At 40.0% G+C, this 21199-nt stretch overlaps 1 protein-coding gene across 8 annotated transcripts in view; it reads left to right on the forward strand.

Moving 5' to 3' along the window:
• LOC103540460 (P2R1A-PPP2R2A-interacting phosphatase regulator 1-like) overlaps positions 1–21199 on the forward strand; it is a 78016-nt gene that overhangs the window by 38891 nt on the left and 17926 nt on the right. For 2 of the 8 annotated variants that reach the window (XM_070604383.1, XM_070604386.1), the window contains exon 11: positions 16938–17041. The exons of 2 other annotated variants lie outside the window; for them this stretch is intronic. In XM_070604383.1, the coding sequence (XP_070460484.1) occupies positions 16938–16965 (28 nt within the window). In that variant the 3' untranslated portion in view covers positions 16966–17041. Of the gene's footprint in view, positions 1–4105; positions 6175–16937; positions 17042–21199 lie in introns of those variants that run through there. 4 more of the 8 variants (XM_008507050.2, XM_008507051.2, XM_070604381.1 and 1 more) reach the window with 2 other exon arrangements.

Consider the following 21199-nt stretch of genomic DNA (forward strand, 5'->3'; position numbering starts at 1 on the left):
ACAGATTCTTCAAAATGTGGTTCTTAACCCAAGAGCAAATAAGATTGAGTTTCACGAATGTCTATAATACATAGGTAGAGAGAGTCAAACATCATATAGGAATCTTGGAAACTTGCTCAACTTTCTTAATAGTGGGAGACTTAATGACCATGGTCTCTCAGAAGAAATGCATTCAATTAATGCGGTTATTAACTGAATCCTATCAATTGACCAACAAGCTATATGTATGAAATTGGAGATCTGGTGGCATTACTTGACAGCAAAGTAAATTGGTAACATAATTGTGCATATCAACCTTTTAGGGGAGTGACCAGACTACATTATTAGTGAGTACAGGAGTCAGGAGACCTGACTTGTAGCTCCACCTCTGTCACTGGCTCGGTATGACTTTGGGCAGGTCACTTCACGTCTCTGGGTTTCAGATTTCCAATCTATAAAACAGAATTGGACAAGATATTTATAAGGTCGCTTCTGCCTCTTAAAATTTTATTGGTTCTGTAAAAACATCTGCCTTCATCTTTGCTAGCATGACAGTGAAAGTCATGATGGCATTAAACTTCAGAAGGCTTTAAGAAAATATTTAGGAAATTAGACAGCTTTATACCTAATATTTTGATTCTTTCTGGCAACAAGAAACTCATTTTGTTCAGCCTCATCAATAGTTTCCTCTCTTCTATGAATTATGCATGATTTATGATGAAATGTAGAAAGCTAATTTCCCCCTGGTTTCTTACTTTGTGTGGATAAATGATCCTCTTAGGATTTCCATATTAATAACAAGTTCCCACTGACAAAGCACTCACCATAAAATTTTCTTTCTACTGTAACTACAGCTTGAGGCAAAACAAAATAAAGATATACTTGGTATGTTTGTTTCAGAGAAGCAAAGGAGACAGGACCAAAAGCGACATCAACTATAAAACCTCTCCCAATACACATTTGGAAGTGCTCAACTGGTACTAAGGAGCAGACCACAGCAAAATAGCTTTTTCTTTTCCCTCAACAATTATTATATGGCTTTACAAACAACTGTCTAACTTCGCTTTAGTTGATTTCTTGGCATGGTTCCTGTGCTTGGTAACTCTCTGTCAAACAGAAATGAGAAGGACACACTTGAAAGTTGTAAACAGCTCATTTGTGACTTTGTGCTGAGGAAGGAAATATTTTGAAATTACATTATCCAGCAGAGGAACCTAATTATACTTTCCATTTCTAGTTTTATTCTGAGAGGAAGGGTTTAGTTTACTTCCTTAACTAGACTTATATTAAACTCTGCAGTGGTTTACATCGAGTCTTATTCTTGGATAATCTTTTCATAAACGTGAAGCCTTTGGAAAGGAGGGTGCTGAGGCTAGCATGTTGGGGCTGTCAAGGGAAGTTCAGCTAAAACTCCCTTAAACTTGCTTTGGAATACATTCCCATGCCACAGTGATTAGCAGAGATTTAAATTTTTTTAATAATATATGAGGCTGTTGAAAGTGTTGGGAAAGTGGTATCTGAAATTACTGTGATGGATTCCTGATGTCCTTTCTGGAGCAAGTTTGGTGGTATGTATCAAAAGCCTTCAAAATGTGCACATCTTTTGATACAGCAACTCTTCGAGGAATTTTTCTTAGGGAAAAATATGGGACAGGTTGAAAAGGATGTTTACTGTCCTGTTTTTTGTAATTGTGAAAAACCTAATGTTTTCAACAAGTTGTGCTGGGGCAACTGAATATCCACGTGCAAAGTAATGAAGTTGGACTCCTACCTCACACCGTATATAAAAATTAACTCAAAATGGACCAATGAGCTAAATATTAAGAGTTAAAACCATTAAACTCTTAGGGAAAAAACAGGGGTAAATCTTTATGACCTTGGATTTGACAATGGATATAGCACCAAAAGCATTAGCAACAAAAGAAAAAAATAGATAATGTGCATGAAAGGACATTAATAAGAAGTGAAAAGACAACCTATAAAATGAGAAAAAATATTTGTAAATCATATCTGATGAGTTTAATCCAGAATACATAAAGAGCTCCTATAACTCAGCTATAAAAAGACAAACAACTCAATTAAAATATGGGCAAAGGACTTTATGAATAGACATTTCTCCAAAGAAGATATACAGATGGCCAATAAACACAAGAAAAGATGTTGAACATCATTAGTCATTAGGGAAATGCAAATCAAAACCACAAAGAGCTCCCACTTCATATGTACTAGGATGGCTATAATCAAAAAGACAGATAATAACAAGTGTTGGTGAGGACGTGGAGAAATTGGACCCTCATACATTGCTGGTTGCAATGTAAAATGATGCAGCAACTGTGAAAAACACTTTGGCAGTTCCTCAAAATATAAAACATAGAATTATCATATGATCCAACAATTCCACTCCTTGAAAACAAGGACTCAAACAGATACTTCTATGCCAATGCTCCTTGCAGCATTGTTCACAAAAGCCAAAAGGTGGAAACAACCCAAGTGTCCATCACCAGATAAATAGATAAATAAAATGTGGTATGTCCATACAATAGACTATGATTCAGCTATGAAAAGGAATGAAGTTCTGATACGTGCTACAATGTGGATGAACCTTGAAAACATTATGCTAAGTGAAATCAGCCAGATACAAAAGAACAAGTATTATACAATTCCACTCATATGAGATATTTAAAATAGACAAATTCATAGAAACAGAAAGTAGATTACAGGTTGCTAGTGGCTAGTGGTAGAGGGAATGGGGAATTTTTTTTTTATTTTAATTTTTATTTATATATTGTATTTTATTGTGGTAATAATAGTTTATAACATTGTAAAATTTCGGTCGTACATTATTATTTGTCAGACACCATATAAATGTGCCCCTTTATCCCTTGTGCCCACCCCCACTCCCCTTCTACCTGGTAACCACTAAACTGTTCTCTTTGTCTGTTTGTTTATCATCTACAAATGAATGAAATCATACGGTGTTTGTCTTTGTCTGGCTTATTTCACTTAGCATGCTACCCTCGAGGTCCATCCATGTGGTTGCAAATGGGATGATTTTGTCTTTTTTTATGGTTGAGTAGCGTTCCATTGTATATGTATATATATACCACAGCTTCTTTATCCAATCGTCAGTCACCTGGGTTGCTTCCACATCTTGGCTATTGTGAATAATGCTGCAGTGAGTATAGGGGTGCATAGGTCTCTTTGTATTGTTGATTTCAAGTTCTTTGGATAAAAACCCAGTAGTGGGATAGCTGGGTCATATGGTATTACTATTTTTAATTTTTTGAGAAATCTCCATACTGTTTTCCATAGTGGCTGCATGGGTTTGCATTCCCACCAGCAGTGTATGAGGGTTCCCTTTTCTCCACAACCTCTCCAACATTTGCTATTTTTCATCTTGGTGATTATAACCTTTCTAATGGGTTTAAGGTGATATCGAAGTGTAGTTTTGATGTTCATTTCCCTGATGATTAGTGATGTTGAGCATCTTTTCATGTGCCTATTGGCCATCTGTATGTCTTCCTTGGAAAAATGTCTGTTCATATCCTCTGCCCACTTTTTGATTGGGGTTTTTTTTTGTAGTTCAGTTGTGTGAGTTCTTTATATATTATGGAGATTAACTCCTTGTCAGATATATGATTTGCAAATATTTTCTCCCAGTTGGTGGGTTGTTTTTTTGGTTTTGATCCTGGTTTTCTTTGCCTTCCAGAAGCTCTTTAGTCTGATGAAGTCCCACTTTTTTATTTTTTCTCTTGTTTCCCTTGTATGAGTAGACATGGTATTCAAAAAGATCCTTTTAAATTTGATGTCAAAGAGTGTACTGCCTATATGTTCTTCTAGAAGTTTTATGGTTTCAGGTCTTACCTTCAAGTCTTTGGTCCATTTTGAGTCTATTTTTGTGTATGGAGAAAGACATGGAAAGATGTTTACCTGTATTGTAAAGTAAAAAAGTAGTGTGATTAATGAGATTTCATTTTTGTTTTAAAAAAGTATATGTATGTATTTTATATGGATATATAACAGAAAAAAGTCTGTAAGGCTGTATGCCAAAATATTTAAGTCTCTGGGAGTTGAGAAGATGGATGATTTTGTTTTCATTTGCTTCCCTTTTTGTCTGTATTTTCAGATTTTTCCACATGGAATATCTGTTGTTTATATAATCAAGAAATAATGGAAGTTAAAACAAATATTTTTTAGAAACTCATATGCAGTTATTAATTATGTGAGGGAGAGGATGAAAGGATCAGGACTCCCTTACCACTATTGGACTCTTCACTTACTTCTATTTGAACTTTTGTTGAAGGAGAGTCAAAGAGCCTTTAAACTATTGGAAAGTTCTACTCATTAAAAAATTCTTCCTGGGGCTGGTCCCATGGCCGAGTGGTTAAGTTCGTGCGCTCCACTTCAGCGGCTCGGGGTACGCCGGTTCGGATCCTGGGCGCGGACCTAGCACTGCTCATCAAGCCATGCTGTGGCGGCATCCCACATAGAGGAACTGGAATGACTTACAACTGGGATATACAACTATGTACTGGGGCTTTGGGGAGGAATAAAAAGAGGAAGATTGGCAACGGATGTTAGCTCAGGGCCAATCTTCCTCACACACACAAAAATCTTCCTGATAATGAACTAAAATATGCCTTCTGTCCTTTGGTCTTAGTTTGTCATAGGGAATGCCACAAAATAAGCAAAATCCATCTCCTCTCCCAGAGACGAGATTTTCTGATGTTTGACAACAGCTACCGTGTCCCCACAAATCTTTTCTCCTCTAGGTTTCCATTCTCGTTTTTTTTCTATAAGAAGATTTCCAGACCTTGTTACTATCCTGGCCATTGGCCTCTGAACATTTTCCAGTTTGTCAATAGCTTACAAGTGTGCTACCCAGAAATGACCACAACACTCTACACTTTTTTTTACTTCTCACATCAGTTCCTAAAAAATTGTGATATTATTAGATTCATCTAATTAAAAAAGTAATTTCAGAATACTTCCCAGTTCAGTGTGACTGGACTCTGAATACTATCCTAAAATTATATATGAGAGATAATCAATTACCTATGTCCCCCCATCTTTCAATTTCTAAAGCTATATAGATGAATAAAATATTCCAGATCAATTCCTCATCCAATCTCCTGCACTTATTAAAACCTTAGTAAAAGTTTTTACCAAAACACTGAAAGGACAATGAGAGAGCTTCCATACTAATGGGGAGGACAAGGACTTCTTTGCAGTCTAACCAAGGAATCTGAAGAACCTCTTTTCCTATACTGTTTTTCACTCTTTGTCCCAGTCATTGGTACCAGATTTTAAACAAGGTCAAGCTGCATCCAGGTTGATGGGCCTCTCTATTGAGAAGGACTTCACAAGATGACAATGACAAGCCAGGGTTCGTTATGATGTAGAATATCATTTCTTGTCCTTGATCTGATCCCAGTTCTCCTGACCAACCTAGTATATAATTGGTCTTCTTTTCTGCCTAATGAGTCCTTTGCCATTCTTCCCACATGGTAGGCACTATTTAAAAGAGCCTGGTAAACTGTATATACCAGCTCCACATAGCATTGAGCCCAGTGCCTTCCACCGTGCTATGTGCCTCTGTGCTTAGTTTTTTCAAGAGAGTAGTTTCCTAATTGTAGGCACTGCATCTTGGTATACAATTTATACAAGATGCTTAATACTTATATTTGTTAAGCAGAAATAACTTAAATCTTCAACTTTTAAAGAGTTTTCCACTTATGCTATCTTTAAAATCAACTTTATTGAGATATAATTTACATACATACTGTAAGTTGCACCCATTTTAAGCTTGCAACCAAAATATGGACCACTTCCATTGCCAGAGAAAATGTCCATTGCCCTTTTGTAGTTAATCTTCCTCCACCCCCACCACTGGCTCCAGGTTACTGCTGATCTCCTTTTCTCCATCACTATAGATTAGATTTCTCTTTTGTAGAATTTTATATATATAATCATACAGTATGTACTCTTTGGTGTCTGGTTGCTTTTGCTTGGAATGTCCTTGAGATCCATTCATGTTGCTTCCTGTATCAGTAGTTCATTACTTTTTATTGCTGAGTTGCACTTCATTGTATGTATATGGCACACTTTGTTTATCCATTTGCCTTTTGATGGACATTTGCATTGTTTCCAATTGGGGGTATTACAAATAAAGCTGCTATGAATATTCATGTTTAAGCTTTTGTGTGGACGTATGTTTTAATTTCTCTTTAGTAAATACCTAGTAGAATTGCTATATTATACAGTGAGTGTGTGTTTAACTTTATAAGAAATTGCCAGCCTGTCTTCCAAAGTGATTTGACCATTTTATATTCCTGTTCAGCAATGCATGTTCATTTATGTAGTTCATGTATGTAGTTCATTTAAACAATGTTTTGATTTTGAGATCTTACTTTTCAAAAGGATTTGTTGTGGTAAATGTTGCTTGAGATAAGAAAGCCATCAATGAGGGTGAGGAAATATGTTTATCAATTATTTAATGTTTATTTTATCATATGTTTAATATGGTTATTTTATCAAAAATGTTCACCAGATTATATTTGCTTTCAAAGAATTTACCTTGTATATCTTGGGTTTTGGTATTTGGCCAAATACAATTATTCGTTACTGTTTAAAATGATCAGCTAAAATCATGCTTCCTTCAAAAGATTTAGAAAATAAACTGACTTGATTTTCTAAAGAGGCTCCTAAAATTCTAAGGAATACCTTCATATGACTTCCTACTTCTTTTTAGTTAACTTCAAGATAAGTTCATAGAGAAATCATATTCAGTTAAAGAGAAGCTACGGCTTGCTGTAGTCCCAGTGACATACATAGCCTCCCAAACTCCCTCAACTACTGGCAGGAGAAGAGTCTGACTTCATAGATATTTACCAGTGTCCTGTGAGTTAGGTGATGTGGGTGCCTGGAAAGCCATGAAGCATGGTATCAGCCTTTGGATTTTGGTGACAAGAAAGAAATTTTAAAAAAGTGAAATGAAACTTTAGATGTACTTGGTTTCTTTCACCATACCCAAGACCCAAGGGTTTATAGAGCACATGTTACCAAGCAACAAGCTTTGCTAATCTCACTTTATCAAATAGGAGCTCCGACATAAGTGCCAGAGTTGTCTGAGGCTTGTCTGGGACTCCTCAAATGTTGGGCAGGAGAAAGAAGCTGTTTGTGTACTAGACAATGTGGTGCCACGTTCACCAGTCTATCAACTAAAGGATTTCGATGTCTCCTTGCCTATGTTGTGAAATCAGGGGTAGTGCACTTGCCTTTGGGGATTTCTATCCCATCGTAGATGGTCTGCACCAAACAGATCCTATACTCTTTTCCTCTGTGACGTAGGACCTACGTAACACATCACATTTATGGGCTATTTGGGGTCATTAGGCAATGCCTGCTCTGTACTAGAGATCTAACCCTTTCTGCTCCTACTTTTTTGTTTATATGAAAAGCTTTTCTTTAGTCTCCAATTTTCTCTTAGCCATTTAAAAATATTATTACTTACTTCATCGAGTTGATCTACCCTTTATAAATCAAATATTGAAGGACTGCCCCAATGCTCACATTCTAGGGTTACAGCATTACATTGAACTTTTCTTGGTTGTAAACCTCTCAGGGAAGCTGGGTTCATCTGTGTGACTTTGTGGCATTCTCATTAATCAATCGTAACTGAAACCAGGGAAAGACATATCTCTGGTTTAAATTCTTTGGTTGAGTGGTTCCAAGTCCCATATTATTTCCTATAAATGAAAATGGCTTTAAAAAAAAAAAAACACAGCTCTCAGGAAGTTGAACAGCTTGGTATGCTCTGAGAGACTCAGCAGGTTAACATAACCTAGGCACTGTCTCTCTACCGATGTATTATTTATTGAGTTTATATTCTACTTCTTTCCCAAAAGGACTTGAATCAGAGACAACTGAAGTTGATACTGTTTGTCTTTCATTTCTTCCCACCTTGCTTTCTGCTGCCTCTTTCCCTCCAGCTGTCCAAATGCCAGCCCTTCCTCCCCCACCTGGTATCTGCCCAGGTCTGCCCTCTCCCAAAACGGGCTGGGTCTGATGCTCCAGAAATGTATCTTCTTCCCCTCTTCTAATCAAAGCCCCCATCCTAGCAAGTCTAAAATCAATTCGGACATTCTGATTAAAGTTTTTCACAGGAAAATTAAAGTGACCAATAAATTTAACTCTGGGGGGAGGTGTTTGTGTTTTAAAGCAGTGATTTAGTTCTAATCTCAGTCGTTGGCAGTTGGGGGATAGTGGTCAGGGGATGATGTTGCTGGGAGTTTCTGTCCCCTCCCTGTCACCTCTCCAAGTCTCCTCCAAGCACTACATGGAGTGGGCAGAAGCCATGGGCCCTTCTCTCCCTATATCCTCATTATTGTCCGCATTTATTCAGGAGGAAACTGGGCTTTGGGAGGGTTAATCACTGGCCCAAGCTTCCTCCTAAACAAACGGGTTCAATAATGGCACCTGCATCATAGAGTTATTGTGAAGATAAAATTATCTGCTGCGTATAAAACTAAGCTAAGCTACCTGGCAGATAACGAGCCTACAATTTTAAAAGTTCTTGTTGTTATTCACAAGTTGGTCTGTGAAAGGAAGGGAAGAGGCCAGTCCTAGGTGTCTTCCAGTCTCCCTTTCTAGACCTTCATGGCGTGCAAAACTGGGTTTCCGTTTATGCTGGTGTTATAAAGCTTCCTTTAAAATAAATTTCAGTAGGGAAAGGTAAGTTGATTTAAAGAAAATCGTCAGGTATCAGGTGGTGTGTGGATATGGCAAAGATGGTGAGGAATGCAAGTGAATGCCTGTTTCAGTGATCCCTCACTGCCAGAGTAAGTTCAGACCTTGTAATGGAGGGGCCACTCTATTGAATAGTGCACCTGCTGGCCCGCTCCCAGCCCTCCGATCCCCTTTAGCCTGCTCTACTTTGCCTTCTTCCTATGGGACTTATCGTTTATTCTCTATAGTTTACTTACTATTTTTATTGTTTCTCTCTCTTTGCTACAACATAAGCTCCCCGGGGCAGGAATCTTTTTCTGTTTTTGTTCCCTAAGTGATCAAAGTGCCTAAAATAGTGCCTGGCCTATAATATGAGAGTCACTAAATTATAATATTTATAATATTATTTGTATGTTAAATATATATTTATAATATAGTGTAATATTTATAATATATACAATATATTAATATATATTATATGACTGAAAAAATGACCATGGCATTCACAGTCCTTCATCATCTGGTCCCACTCTATTTTCCAGCCTCACCTCCTGTCCTTCTCCCCTCTGTCACTGATGCTAGCAGTTTCCTGGGCACACCATTTGCTCCCCCATCTCTGCATTTACTCATACTCTTTCCTCTGCCCTGAATAAATAATCACGGACCTATGCAAAGATTTAGTTATTAGAATGTTCTTCACAGTCTGGGTTTGTATCAGAGAAGAATTTGGAACAGCCTCAATATCCATCGATAAGGGATAAAGTTAGAGAAGTCATAGTAACTCCCACTTGATGGCATGCAATTTGGCAATATCTATCAAAATTACACATGCGCATAACCTTTGAACCAGCAATTCTGCTTTTAGGAGTTTGTCCCATGGATACACTTGCTCATGTGCCAAATGAATACGTGTTGGTGAGTCACTGCAGGCCTTTAGTCACTCCTATTAGACGCAGCAGTGACAGAACTCATTAAATTATTATGTAGAGCTATATTTATTGATGTGGGAAGATCATAATAGCTAACATTAATTCAACTTGCTATGTGTCAGGCACTGTGATAAGTATTTTTATATATTTTTATCTCATTTAATCCTCATAACAGCCCTGTGAGGTAGTTACTATAATAGTCCTCGTTTTACGCAGGAGGAAATGGACTCAGGGGAGTTAATGTACTTACCCAGGGTCAGAGACCTAATAAGTAGCAAAGCTGAGATGTCTGAAATATATTATGACAAAACAGTATGTATACTATGGTCCACTTTGGTAAGAAAAAATACATAAAGACATATAAATGTATATATGTGCATATAAAAAGATTGGAAAGAAATATATCAAAATATTAACAGTTGGATGGTGGGATTGCGGATGGTTTTTATTTTCTTCTTTTTGCTTATTATTATTTTCCAATTTTTCTATTAAATTTTGGGGCTGACTTGGAAGGAGGAAGTGAAGCCAGGAGGCATGAATTACTTGCATAATTTTAAAGATTACTAAATTTTAAAAGTTTGGTGGTAATGTGAAACAATGACACAGATATGAGGAAAGTGTTTTTAGGCTAAGAGGAGAAACCTAACCGGAAGGGAGAGCTTGCCCAGAGGGAAAGGGGATGGCTCCTGGGGCCAAGTGCAGGTTAAGGCAAGAGAACCTAGTGTCAAGGTCATAGGTGGAAGAGGCAACCTTGAGGAGAAAGTTCCCATGAGGCTGAGGGGTGGATAGGAGAAATAGGGGTGGGCATAGGAGAAAATGCAGAGAAGCGGGGAAGGGCGAGGTAAAGAGGGGGGGATTTAGGGAGTTCCTGCTGGATGACCTGTGTGCTGTCATTGAAATCCAAAGCTAGGACCTTGACTGAGGGGTCCCGGTGAGGGTGGTGTAGGAGATCTGAGGAGAGGGAGAGGATTTGGAACGATCACTGGGAGAAATTTGATACAGATATATAAAAGGACTGCCTTGCAGCCCTTGGGGCCCCGGTGAAGCTGGCTGGCCTGGCTTTGTAGCAGAGCCAATTTCATGACCTTCTCCAGCAACAGTTAGCAGCCTAGGAGGGGGGGATGGAGAGAATGGGTGGGAGGGTGTTCACAGGGCTGAGGATTGGCAGAGCAGGTGCTGCGGAAGGTCACTGAGAGAGTAAGTCCAGGGGTCAACACCAGCATGGCTAAAATGGTTGATCATGGGGCCAGCTTGGAAGGGTGAAAGGAAGCTATTAGGCTACTGATGGCCTTTGAGAAAGGAGAGGAGAGGACAGACAGGCTGATGGTCATGGGGGCCAGAGAGTGGTAGAGGGGGATCCATAGCAGGCTGAAGTCAGAGGGATGTGTCTGAGTTTGATATGTTGAAGTGGTTCTCTATGGGGCCCTTGGAGTAAGCAGAAAGGAGCAGCAAGGAAACTGTGCGTGGTAAAAGGGTGAAGACAGAATTAAAATAACTCCTACCTGATGAAGGGCAATTTGGCAGTATCTATCATAATTACAAATGTATGTTCCCTGTCATCCAGCCATTTGGCTTTGAGGGGTTCTCCTACAGATAGACTTACTTGCTTTTGTGCAAAATGAATGTGTAAGGGTAGTCATTGCAGCACTGTCTGTAATGGCAACAGATTAGAAACAGCCTAAAAAGTCTGTCAATAGTGATTTGATTAGTTAAATGATTTATGGTTCATAAAATGGAATGCTCAGTAGCTGGAAAAAAGGAGGGAGCTCTTTGTGTGCTGATATGGAATGATCTCCAAAATATTTCGCAAAGTGCAAGAAGCAAGGTGCAGATTGGTGTAAGTAGTTCAGTCCATTTGCTAACATATGAGTAAAATATCTCTGGAAGGAGACATAAAAATTGTTAAATTGGTTGCCTTCAAGGAGAGTGAGCTGTTGGCTAGGTGACAGGGTTTGAAAGGCAACTTTTCACTTGTCCTTTTGTTTTATACGGTTTTTTTTTTTTTTTTTTTGCTGTATGGAAGTATAATTGGCAAATAAAAATTATACATGTTAAAGGTGTGCGATGTGACGTACCTTTTGAATTTTGAGCCGTGTATGTATTACTTGCTGAGAAAATAATTAGCTGAAAACATTATATATATATATTATTTGAATCTCTTTTTATACGTATTAAATCTATCTATCTAATAGATATAGATATCTATAGATATACTTAATATCTATAGATATTAAATCTATAAAACAAAAGCATAACAAAAACTCTCACCACAGATTTGCTTCAAACCAGTCAGTTTGCCAGGGTAATGGGTGGGGATTTGGATGAAATGAAATTGACCATGTGTCAATAATTGCTGAAGCTGAATGATGGGTATATGAGGGTTCATTTTCTTTTAAAACATGAAATTACCATTTTTCTAAGTAAAAAATGGTCACATTTTGGCAATCTCATGTGGTTTAAGCTAATGCTGTTCTCATTATTTTTGTAAATTTTTCATAATACAAAAGTTTTCAAAGAAAGAAAAAAAATGACCTCCCACCAGGCCCTTGCTAGGAACATTCATACACTTTCTCATCCTGGCTCTTGTATCTCGTAATTGAGTGGAAATTCCCATTCCCCCGTTGACTTCTGAAACAGCAGTACTGCCTCGCTGATTTCCCTTTATTATGGGACCCAGTACTGTTCTCAGGATTTTTCCTATTAACAACAATCTCTCCCCATCCTGTTGTGCGTTAATTGGGTACTACCTTATCCTTATTGCTGTAAAGCTCATCCTGTTTTCGAAAAATCACTTCTTTAGTTTCTTATGATCACTTGTTGTTCTCTTCCTGCCTTGCAGGCTATTATTAGCAATCCTAACTTAATTTGGGGCCATGCCCTTATCCAGGTTACTTATATTTTATCAATCAGGGGGCTGATGTCTCTAGGGCACTCCGTATACAGCACCACAAAGTTCAGCCTAAGCCATCAGTAAGCACACTTGTGTTCACCCTTTCAGCCTGAAGTTGTTTTGCTTATGTCTGAGCTTCTTATGTTACCTCAGAAGCAATGGTGACTTTGGCCTGGGCCTGGCACCTGCTAATCCGTGCCTTGTTGTCTGTCCTCAAGGGGCAGGTGGCTTCCTCTTGCTGCCTACGGGCCCAGGCATCTTCCCTATACCCCACAGTCTGTTGGTTGGCTCTGCTTGCATGTCCCACTGGCACCCCAAACTTAATTAGTTCCCCCAACTTTAAGCTTCCCCTTTACCTCCTCTGTAAAGAGTCTCCTCTGACTCCCTTCCCCCCAGCAACTCTGGGTTTAGCATCCCTTCTCTATGCTGTCACAGCATGCCTTATCGCATCGAATTGTGCAGGCCTCTATTTGTCTCGCCTGCCCCAGGCTGTGAGCTCCTGGGTTCAGCATACGGATCATGTCTTGTTCTCTCTTGAATTATCTCACACACCTAGCACAGCGTCAGGCTCATGGTTAAATGCTTAAAGTAATATATTTTAAAATTTTTGATTAGAAATACTTTAACTTACAGAAAATTGTGTGCGAAAATAGTAAAAAGAACCTTCACATACCCTTTACCAAGATTCATCTGTTGCTAGCATCTTGTTTCACTTACCATTCTCTCTGTCTCCACACACACAAACACATTTTTTACCTGAAACACTTGAGAGTTAGTTGCGGAGAAGTTTTGCCGCCTAATACTTCAACAGGTGTTTCCTCAGAACAAGGACATTCTGTTAGATACACACAGCAAAGGTAGCAAATTCAAGAACTATAACATTGATACAGTATACTATTATATAATCTACAGGTCACATTCAAATTTTGTTAATTGTCCCAAGAATGTCCTTCATAGCTATTGTTTTTCTGGTCCATGATCCAGTCTAGGATCACACATTTGTACAGTATTTAGTTGTCATGTCTCTAAAGTCTCCTTAAATCTAGAACAGCCCTCAGCCTTTCTTTGTCTTTCATGACAACATTTTGGAGGAGTACAGGCCAGTTATTTTGTAAAATGTCCCTCAATTGGGGTTTGCCTGATGTGTCCTCATGGCTAGGGGTTATACACTTTGGGCAGAAGTAAAACATAAAAAGGCACCTGAGGATTGTTGGAGATGTTAACTTTGATTGCTTGGTTAAGATGATGTCTGCCAGGTTGTCCCACTGTAAAGATACTATTTTCCTTTTTGTACTTAATAACTAATGTATGGGGAGATACTTTGAGACCACATAAATAACAGGCTTCTCATAAAACTTTCACTCACTAGTTTTAGGATCCGTTGATGATTCTTTCCTGAGTCAGTTATTACTCTGGTTGTTGCCAAATAGTGATTTTCAAAATAAAACATACACATTGATTAAATGAATCACTCATTCGTCCTACAGAAGTGAGGCCTCCTTTGCTGGGACAGCAGCCCCTGGTTGGCTGCAAGCGTGGAGTCTAGCTGGGGACAAGCTGGCAGCTTGGCTTCAGAACCCACTGATACTTTGCAATGCTTGGAAACTTTGGTTGCGGTTTGTTCTCCCTCAAGCCCTGCTGGCCTTTATCAGGACCCAAAATGGATTCCACGATTTTCCCAAGATAGTCTCCATGCTGAGGGCTAGCAGTGGCAGCTGTTTGCTCACTAGGTCTCGTGCCTGCGGGTCCCATACCTGCCTGCTCTTACTATTTTCCATCAAACTTGAGAGCAATGAGGGTAAGTGGGGGTGTGGGGGAGATGGCACTCTTGCCTTTCATTTTGACTTATTTGAAAAACATAAAACAGAATTCAGTATTCTGTAAAAGCTTTGTCACCACTCTGGACACCCACGTTTTTAGGGATCAAGGCATCATTTTCATGTGGATTCATGTACAGAAAAGGAAAGGGCACTATGACTATGTGGAGGGCAGAGGGAAGTACGTGACAGGGCCATTTCTGTTTGGGGACTATCTTAGTTTCCTAGGGCTGCCGTAACAAATTACTACAAACTGAGTGGCTTTAAACAACAGAAATTGATTCTCTCAGTTCCAGGAGCTAGAAGTCTGAAATTAAGGTGTGGCAGGGCCATGCTCCCTCCAAAGCCTCTACGGGAGGATCCTTCCTTGCTTCTTCCAGCTTCTGGTAGCCCCAGGCATGCCTTGGCTTGTGACTGCGTAGCTCCTATCTCTGCCTCCATCATCACATGGCTGTCTCCCCCCTGTGACTACGTGTGTCTTCACATGGCATTCTCTCTGTATATGTGTCTGTGTCCAAATTTCCCTCTTCTTATAAGGACACCAGTCATATTGGATTAGGGCCCACCCTAATGACCTCATGTTAACTTGGTTATATCTGCAAAGACCCTCTTTCCAAATAAGGTTACCTTGACAGGTGCCCAGGGCTGAGACTTCAACATATCTTTTTGGGGGACCCGATTCAACCCATAACGGGAAGCATGTCTGAAATCGAAGCCATTTGAGAACACAAAGCAGAGTGCTGTTCCCTATAATGCTTCAGCCCCATGTAACAGAGCTCTCTGTCCCTCCTGCTCACTCTGGTCTTGGTTGGCTTGTCAACATGTAGGGAAGGAAAACGAGATAGGCAGAACATGCTCAGCGCCCTTGAAATCGATTTTGGACATAATTTTCAAGCGATCACAAGCTATTCATGTAACCATTACGTAGAAGACAATCTTAGAGAACAGTCACAGTCGGCAGGGCTCTGGTCCCTGCATCTCCTCATAGAATTCTCATAATGATGATATAAATAGATTTGTCACCATTTGACAGATGGGGAGTATGAGACCCAGAGAGGTGAAGTGACTTCCCACAGATCACACAGCTACTGATAGTAAATTCCATACAGGGCAGGATCACGTCTGTGAAGCATAGAGCCTAGCCCCGTGTTAGGCACTCAGCACATACTTGTTGGCTGGATGAGTGAATGAATGATGAAATCTGGGCCTATAGCTCTGGTATTCACTTCCTGATCTATTGCTCTTTCCACTCTACCTCACAAATGACTGTAGACTGAGGTGTAGTCCCGAGACAATGACTGGAGTATAGATGTGACTTGAGTCAATTTCATCTTCTTTTGCTATATTTGATGACCTTCTGAATTCTGTGGTAATAAGCATGTCAGTCTGTAATTGATTTTTTTCTGCTCCACAACTGATAAACTGATCAAGAAGCCATTTTGTCAAGATACTTGAACCTTGACTTTAATTTTACTCAAGCTACCTAATATTTGTCTAAAATTATATTTGCACTAAAGGCAGGCCTTATCGTGTGGACAGTTTTACTATAACAATGTATCAAGGAAGTAAAGAATTCAGCATATTACCTTCATATCTTTGCAATGGAATGTTGATGTTCTCTTACACCCATTTGTGGATCTCCGTTAGTATCACTGAGGCAGGTGGAAAGCACCATTTAGCCTAGCCAACAAGGACTCATTAACAATGTGCTGTGTGCCCAACCCTATGCTAGGTCCTGGGGCAGAAAGAACAGAAAGAAGCTCTTTCTAGGAGCTTCCAGTCTCATGAGTGATGTGGCATCCACATGGGAACCAATGAGCAGAACAAAGAGAAGGCTAACATTTGCTAAGTACCAGTTAGGTGCCAGACACTTTACAAACCCTGTAAGGCATTACCCCCATTTAACAGATGAGCAAACTGAGAAGCAGAGAGGTTAAGACAACTTGTCCAAGATCACATACCTAGCAAGCGGCAGAACTAGGATTTGAACCCAGGCCCCATATAACTCAAAGTAAGAGAATAATATAAGACAACTGATAATCAAGTGCTCAGTTACATGGGCCAGATGAGATGTACCGAGGAAGTTTTAGCGAGACGTGTGGAATCTACAAAGGCCAAGATGGGGCCTCTGGGAGATAGAGTATGTCAGAAAGCTGACAGCTTGGGGCAGGTGCTCTCATCCCAAATCCCTTTATAACCTGCCCATACAGCCATCTGTTCCCACTGAAGGGCTCAGGCTCTGTCCGTCTCCTCTTCTGGTGTACTTGGGGAGGTGGTGAGGGGAAACTGGTGCACATTTCTGCATTCAGCTCAAACTGCCCCTCTCTGAGGCTAGCTGAGCTGTTGTTCTTCCAAGAGCTTGACCTCCTGGGGCAGTTTCTCCATGTTTCTCACCCCCAGAAGCACAGCTCCCTCTGAGCTGAGAGGAGCCTCTCTGCTTTGTGTGGTGGCCTGGTGCCTCTCCTTTCAGAACCACAAGACCCCACACCAACACCCTCCTGGCCTGTCCGCTCCCTTCTTCCTACCCTTATGCTTCTATTCACATGGAAGGCATGAAAAGAATTTAACCTGTTTCTGCTTTTTTTTCTATGGCAGGGAGAAGAGCTGGCCTAATCAGATATAGAATCTCCCCAGTCTGCTCAAGGCATTGCCAATCAAATAGTTCCATCTAAAACATCAGATTAAAAGAAAAGAAGGGGCACGTGCATTCTCTGACATTTTTTTTCCCAATGAAGAAATTAAGATGGAAAAGGAAAAGTTTGTTTCTAAGTCTGTAGTTCTAATTCTCAAGAGTCAAGGAGTTATGTGTGTGGAGGTGGGGAGGTGTGGGTGTGGTTCTCTCAAAAGAAAAATTGGATAAATGAAGGGTTTTGTAGGCACTTAAGAGAAATGCAGAACTGTGCTAGAATTTTTTTTAACTTTTTATTTTGAAATAATTATAGATTCACAGGAAGTTGCCCTTCACCCAGTCTCCCCCAATGATTACGTCACACATAATCATAGCACCATATAAAGGCCAGAAAATGGACATAGGTGCAATGTGTGTGTATAGTTCTATGCCATTTTATTACATGTATAGATTTGTGGAACCACCACCGCAATCAAAATACAAAACTATTCCGTCACCACAAAGATCTCCCTGGTGTACGCCTTTATAGTCACACCCACCCTGCCCCCCCCCCACCCCCACCATCCCTGACCTCTGGTAACCATTAATTTGCTCTCCATCTCCATAATTTTGCATTGTAAAAACTACAGTTTTCTTAAGAAAATGGATTGGCACCTGTGGCTTTCACAGAATCTCAGGCTCGAATGAGTGACTTCTCCAGCCCAGTCTCCCGTTTTGTGCCCAAAGCCCCTCTACAATATCTCTTCCAAGAGTCCACCCAGCCCATATGACACACAAACTAGAACCTTCTCCAGGATTTTAGGAGTGTTGAAGTATTTAACATAAATATTTAGAGCAAGGACATAAACTTTTCTTTCCATAAACTTATGCAATAATTAGCAAAACTCTTATCTTTAGATTAAATATTACAAAATGCCCTCTCACGTGCTGATTTTCCCATCACACACTGTCCTGTACCAAACAGGCATCTCCTTTTTCCATTCCTTTTACCTAGTGAGAGGGATGACGTGCAAGAAGCCTGGAAGGCTCACAGAAAATTCCAGAAATCCCTTTCTTAACTACAGATTAGTCTGGCCCCCAGCAACTGGGGCCTTTCAAATGTAAGTGGTTCATGTGTGGAATTTATTTCTTGGGCTGATTGTGAGTGTGTTACCTACATGATATCTATAAGGCTCATTCCGTGAGATAATCTGAACTGCAGTCCCACTCCCCTGGAGCCCAATTCCCCAGGATTCCTTTGTGGGTAAGAGAGCTTTACAGGGCACTCTACAGCCTATTGTAATAACATCAGAAAATAGTGACTCAAAGTCATGCTAAGACTAGAAGGGGCTAGCAGAAGGGAAGCTGTGGGGGTTCCATGGCTAGGATTAAATTGGATCCCCACTTCCTCTCCTCTGGACTATTTTGAAATCTTTTCACTTTGCACAAATTTTACTCGCTCTTCACTTCACAACGAGCACCATGCTCTCCTCAACTGGGCAGCAGCACATATACAAATCCACTCAGACTCCTTAGGACATGCCTTTTAGAAGAAATGACTTTACACTAATGGTTTTCTTCACAGCCAGCCCCAGAGGTAGAGATGGGGTGGGCATCTGTCTTTGGGCCAGGAGACCCTGCATTCTAGTGTATGCCCTCTTCCTTCTTTTTACAAAATTTTTATTCACAGTTCACCCATTTCTCCCACCCCTGAGCCTTCTGCCTTTTGCAACCACCAATTTGTTCTCTGTATCTAGGAGCTTGGTTTTTTTTTTTCAATTCCACATATAAGAGAGACCATATAGTATTTGTCTTCGTCTGACTTATTTCACTTAGCATAATGCCCTTTAGGTCCATCTGTGTTATCACAAATAGCAAGATCTTATTCTGTTTTATGGCTGAATAGTATTCCATTGTATATACATGTACCACAATTTCTTTATCTGTTCATCCCTCAATGGACACTTTGTTTCCATATCTTGGCTGTTGTAAATGATGCCACAATGAACATGAGAGTGTATATATCTTTTTGAATTAGTGTTTTCATTTTCTTTGGATAAAAATACAGAAGTGGAATTGCTGGATGATATGGTAGATCTATTTTTAACTTTTTGAGGAACCTCCATACTGTTTTCCACAGTGGCTATACCAATGTACATTCTCACCAACAGTGCACAAGGGTTTCCTTTTCTCCGCATCCTCACCAACACTTATTATTTCTTGTCTTTTTGATAATGGCCATTCTTACAGGTGTGAGGTGATATCTCATTGTAGTTTTGATTTGCATTTCCCTGATATTTAGTGATGTTGAACATCTTTTCATGTGCCGGTTGGCCATCTGTATATCTTCTTTGGAAAAATGTCCAAAGATCCTCTGCCCATTTTTTAATTGGGTTGTTTGCTATTGAGTTGTATGAGTTCTTTATATATTTTGGAGATTAACTTTCTGAGTAGAGGCCCCTGCCTTCCAGAACACTCCTCGCTTCCCCTTAGGTGAGGAGAGTATGAGCAGTGAGGGAGGGAAGGAGAAAGTGCAGCTAGCTATGTGTCCCACCCCAAGTGCCATTGCTCTGGGTCAGCATCACACTTTACATGATGCATGCAGCTACTCATGTCTCAGCAGTTTCCCCCTCACCAAATAACCCATGGGTGTAATTTGTAATTTCCAAAGCGAAAAGATATTTCCAACTAATTTAATAATCCTGACATGTTCTCAGGTGCCTTGGTTTTTTTAAGGGGGTAATTTTGCAGCTACTCTTGTGCTATCTTTTTCTTCAACCCATGGTAAGGGAAAACAGACGGCCAGCTCATGGACTAGATGCTGATCTCGGCTCTGGCTCGTTCTCGCTGGGAGGCTTTCTTGTGGAGGGCAAGTCACTTCAACTCTCAAGCCTCAGTTTCCTCATCTGCAAAAGAGGGATAAACAGCAACTGCCCTCCTAACCTTGTGAAGGTGGTCATTGAGATAAACAGATCTTAGAAATGTCTTTGTGAAAGTTTCAGAGGGAAAATATAGTGATTAAGACATTAAAATACAGTATTCAAAATACCCTGTTTTGAAATGTTCCTCAATGTTTAGAAAAACATTCTTAAAATAACTTTTATAAGTCTTATCTATTTTACCTTAGGCGGTTTTATTTTTTTTGGCCTATTGTGACTAAATTCTTAGTATTGTTCATTTTACTTTTTGCATGAGGGTGAGGTTGGCCATAAAACATTATGAAATCCGTTAGAATGTGGGATTAAAAAAAAAAGAATGTGGGGTAAAGTGAGCCAAATAGTTATTTACAAGGCAGAGAAGATACATTAGGAATTTGATTTCATGCTTAGAGACAATTAGCTTTTTTGAGCCAGTGGGTTTACTATTTTTCAGTCGGATAACTTTCACAACAGCAAGCTATGTCCAGGTCATTTGGTTGTAAAGTAGAAAGTGAATCATAACCCCTGTGGCAGCCTATCATCAGGCCAGTTTGTGTACCTCTTCACCTGCTCTTTGCTTGTGAGGGCAGATTGCCCCGAACTGGATCCCTGGGGCTTTGAGCTGAGAACTTCAGGTTCCTGCTAGAGGCTAATTAATCATCAAATCAGCTCATTGCAAAACCGAGTAGCCATGCTGATCCATCAATGCAGGTCCCCCAAGTCATTAGGCCAGCAGAAAGAGAAGGAAATGGCCTAATCTCCTCCCAGGGAAGAAGTTCCCAAGATCTAATGAGTTCCTGCTAAACTGGGGGTGTGCTCCAGGAATTATGCTTTTCCTACCTTTTCCTGTAATACCCCTTTCAAAAAGCTACCAGAAAACAGAAGGCACTATTGCATTGCCCAGCAGTGCTCAGCTCTGTAAGCCTGCCTTACTGGTGTAAACAGTTCAGAGGTATAGGTTGAAACCAGGCAGCTGGTTGGAAAGTGAAATAGTTAACTACCTGCCCTTCCTATCTCTGTGATGTCAAACTGGTCTGACCGATGTTTTTAAATGCATTTACCGGTTCTTTGGGTCTATAGCAAATCTTCTCTTTGTTCTGAGAGAGCTTGTGGTTTCCAGTTTGGTTCCTATTTGGGTCAACAGTCACTGTCAAAGGGGAGTAACTTTGATAAGTGCTCTAGTCTTTTTGTTTTGTTTTCTGACTGCTCTGAGATATTTAGCTGTCTACATGATACCATAATAGCTGGTTGCAAACTGAAAAGGTCTCTCGGTGGAGCGATTGCTTGCATGATAGCAACCAGTTTGGTTTTCTGTTGTTGTTGCCACCAAG

Source organism: Equus przewalskii, chromosome X, assembly GCF_037783145.1.
Source record: "Equus przewalskii isolate Varuska chromosome X, EquPr2, whole genome shotgun sequence".
NCBI classification, from domain to species: domain Eukaryota; kingdom Metazoa; phylum Chordata; class Mammalia; order Perissodactyla; family Equidae; genus Equus; species Equus przewalskii.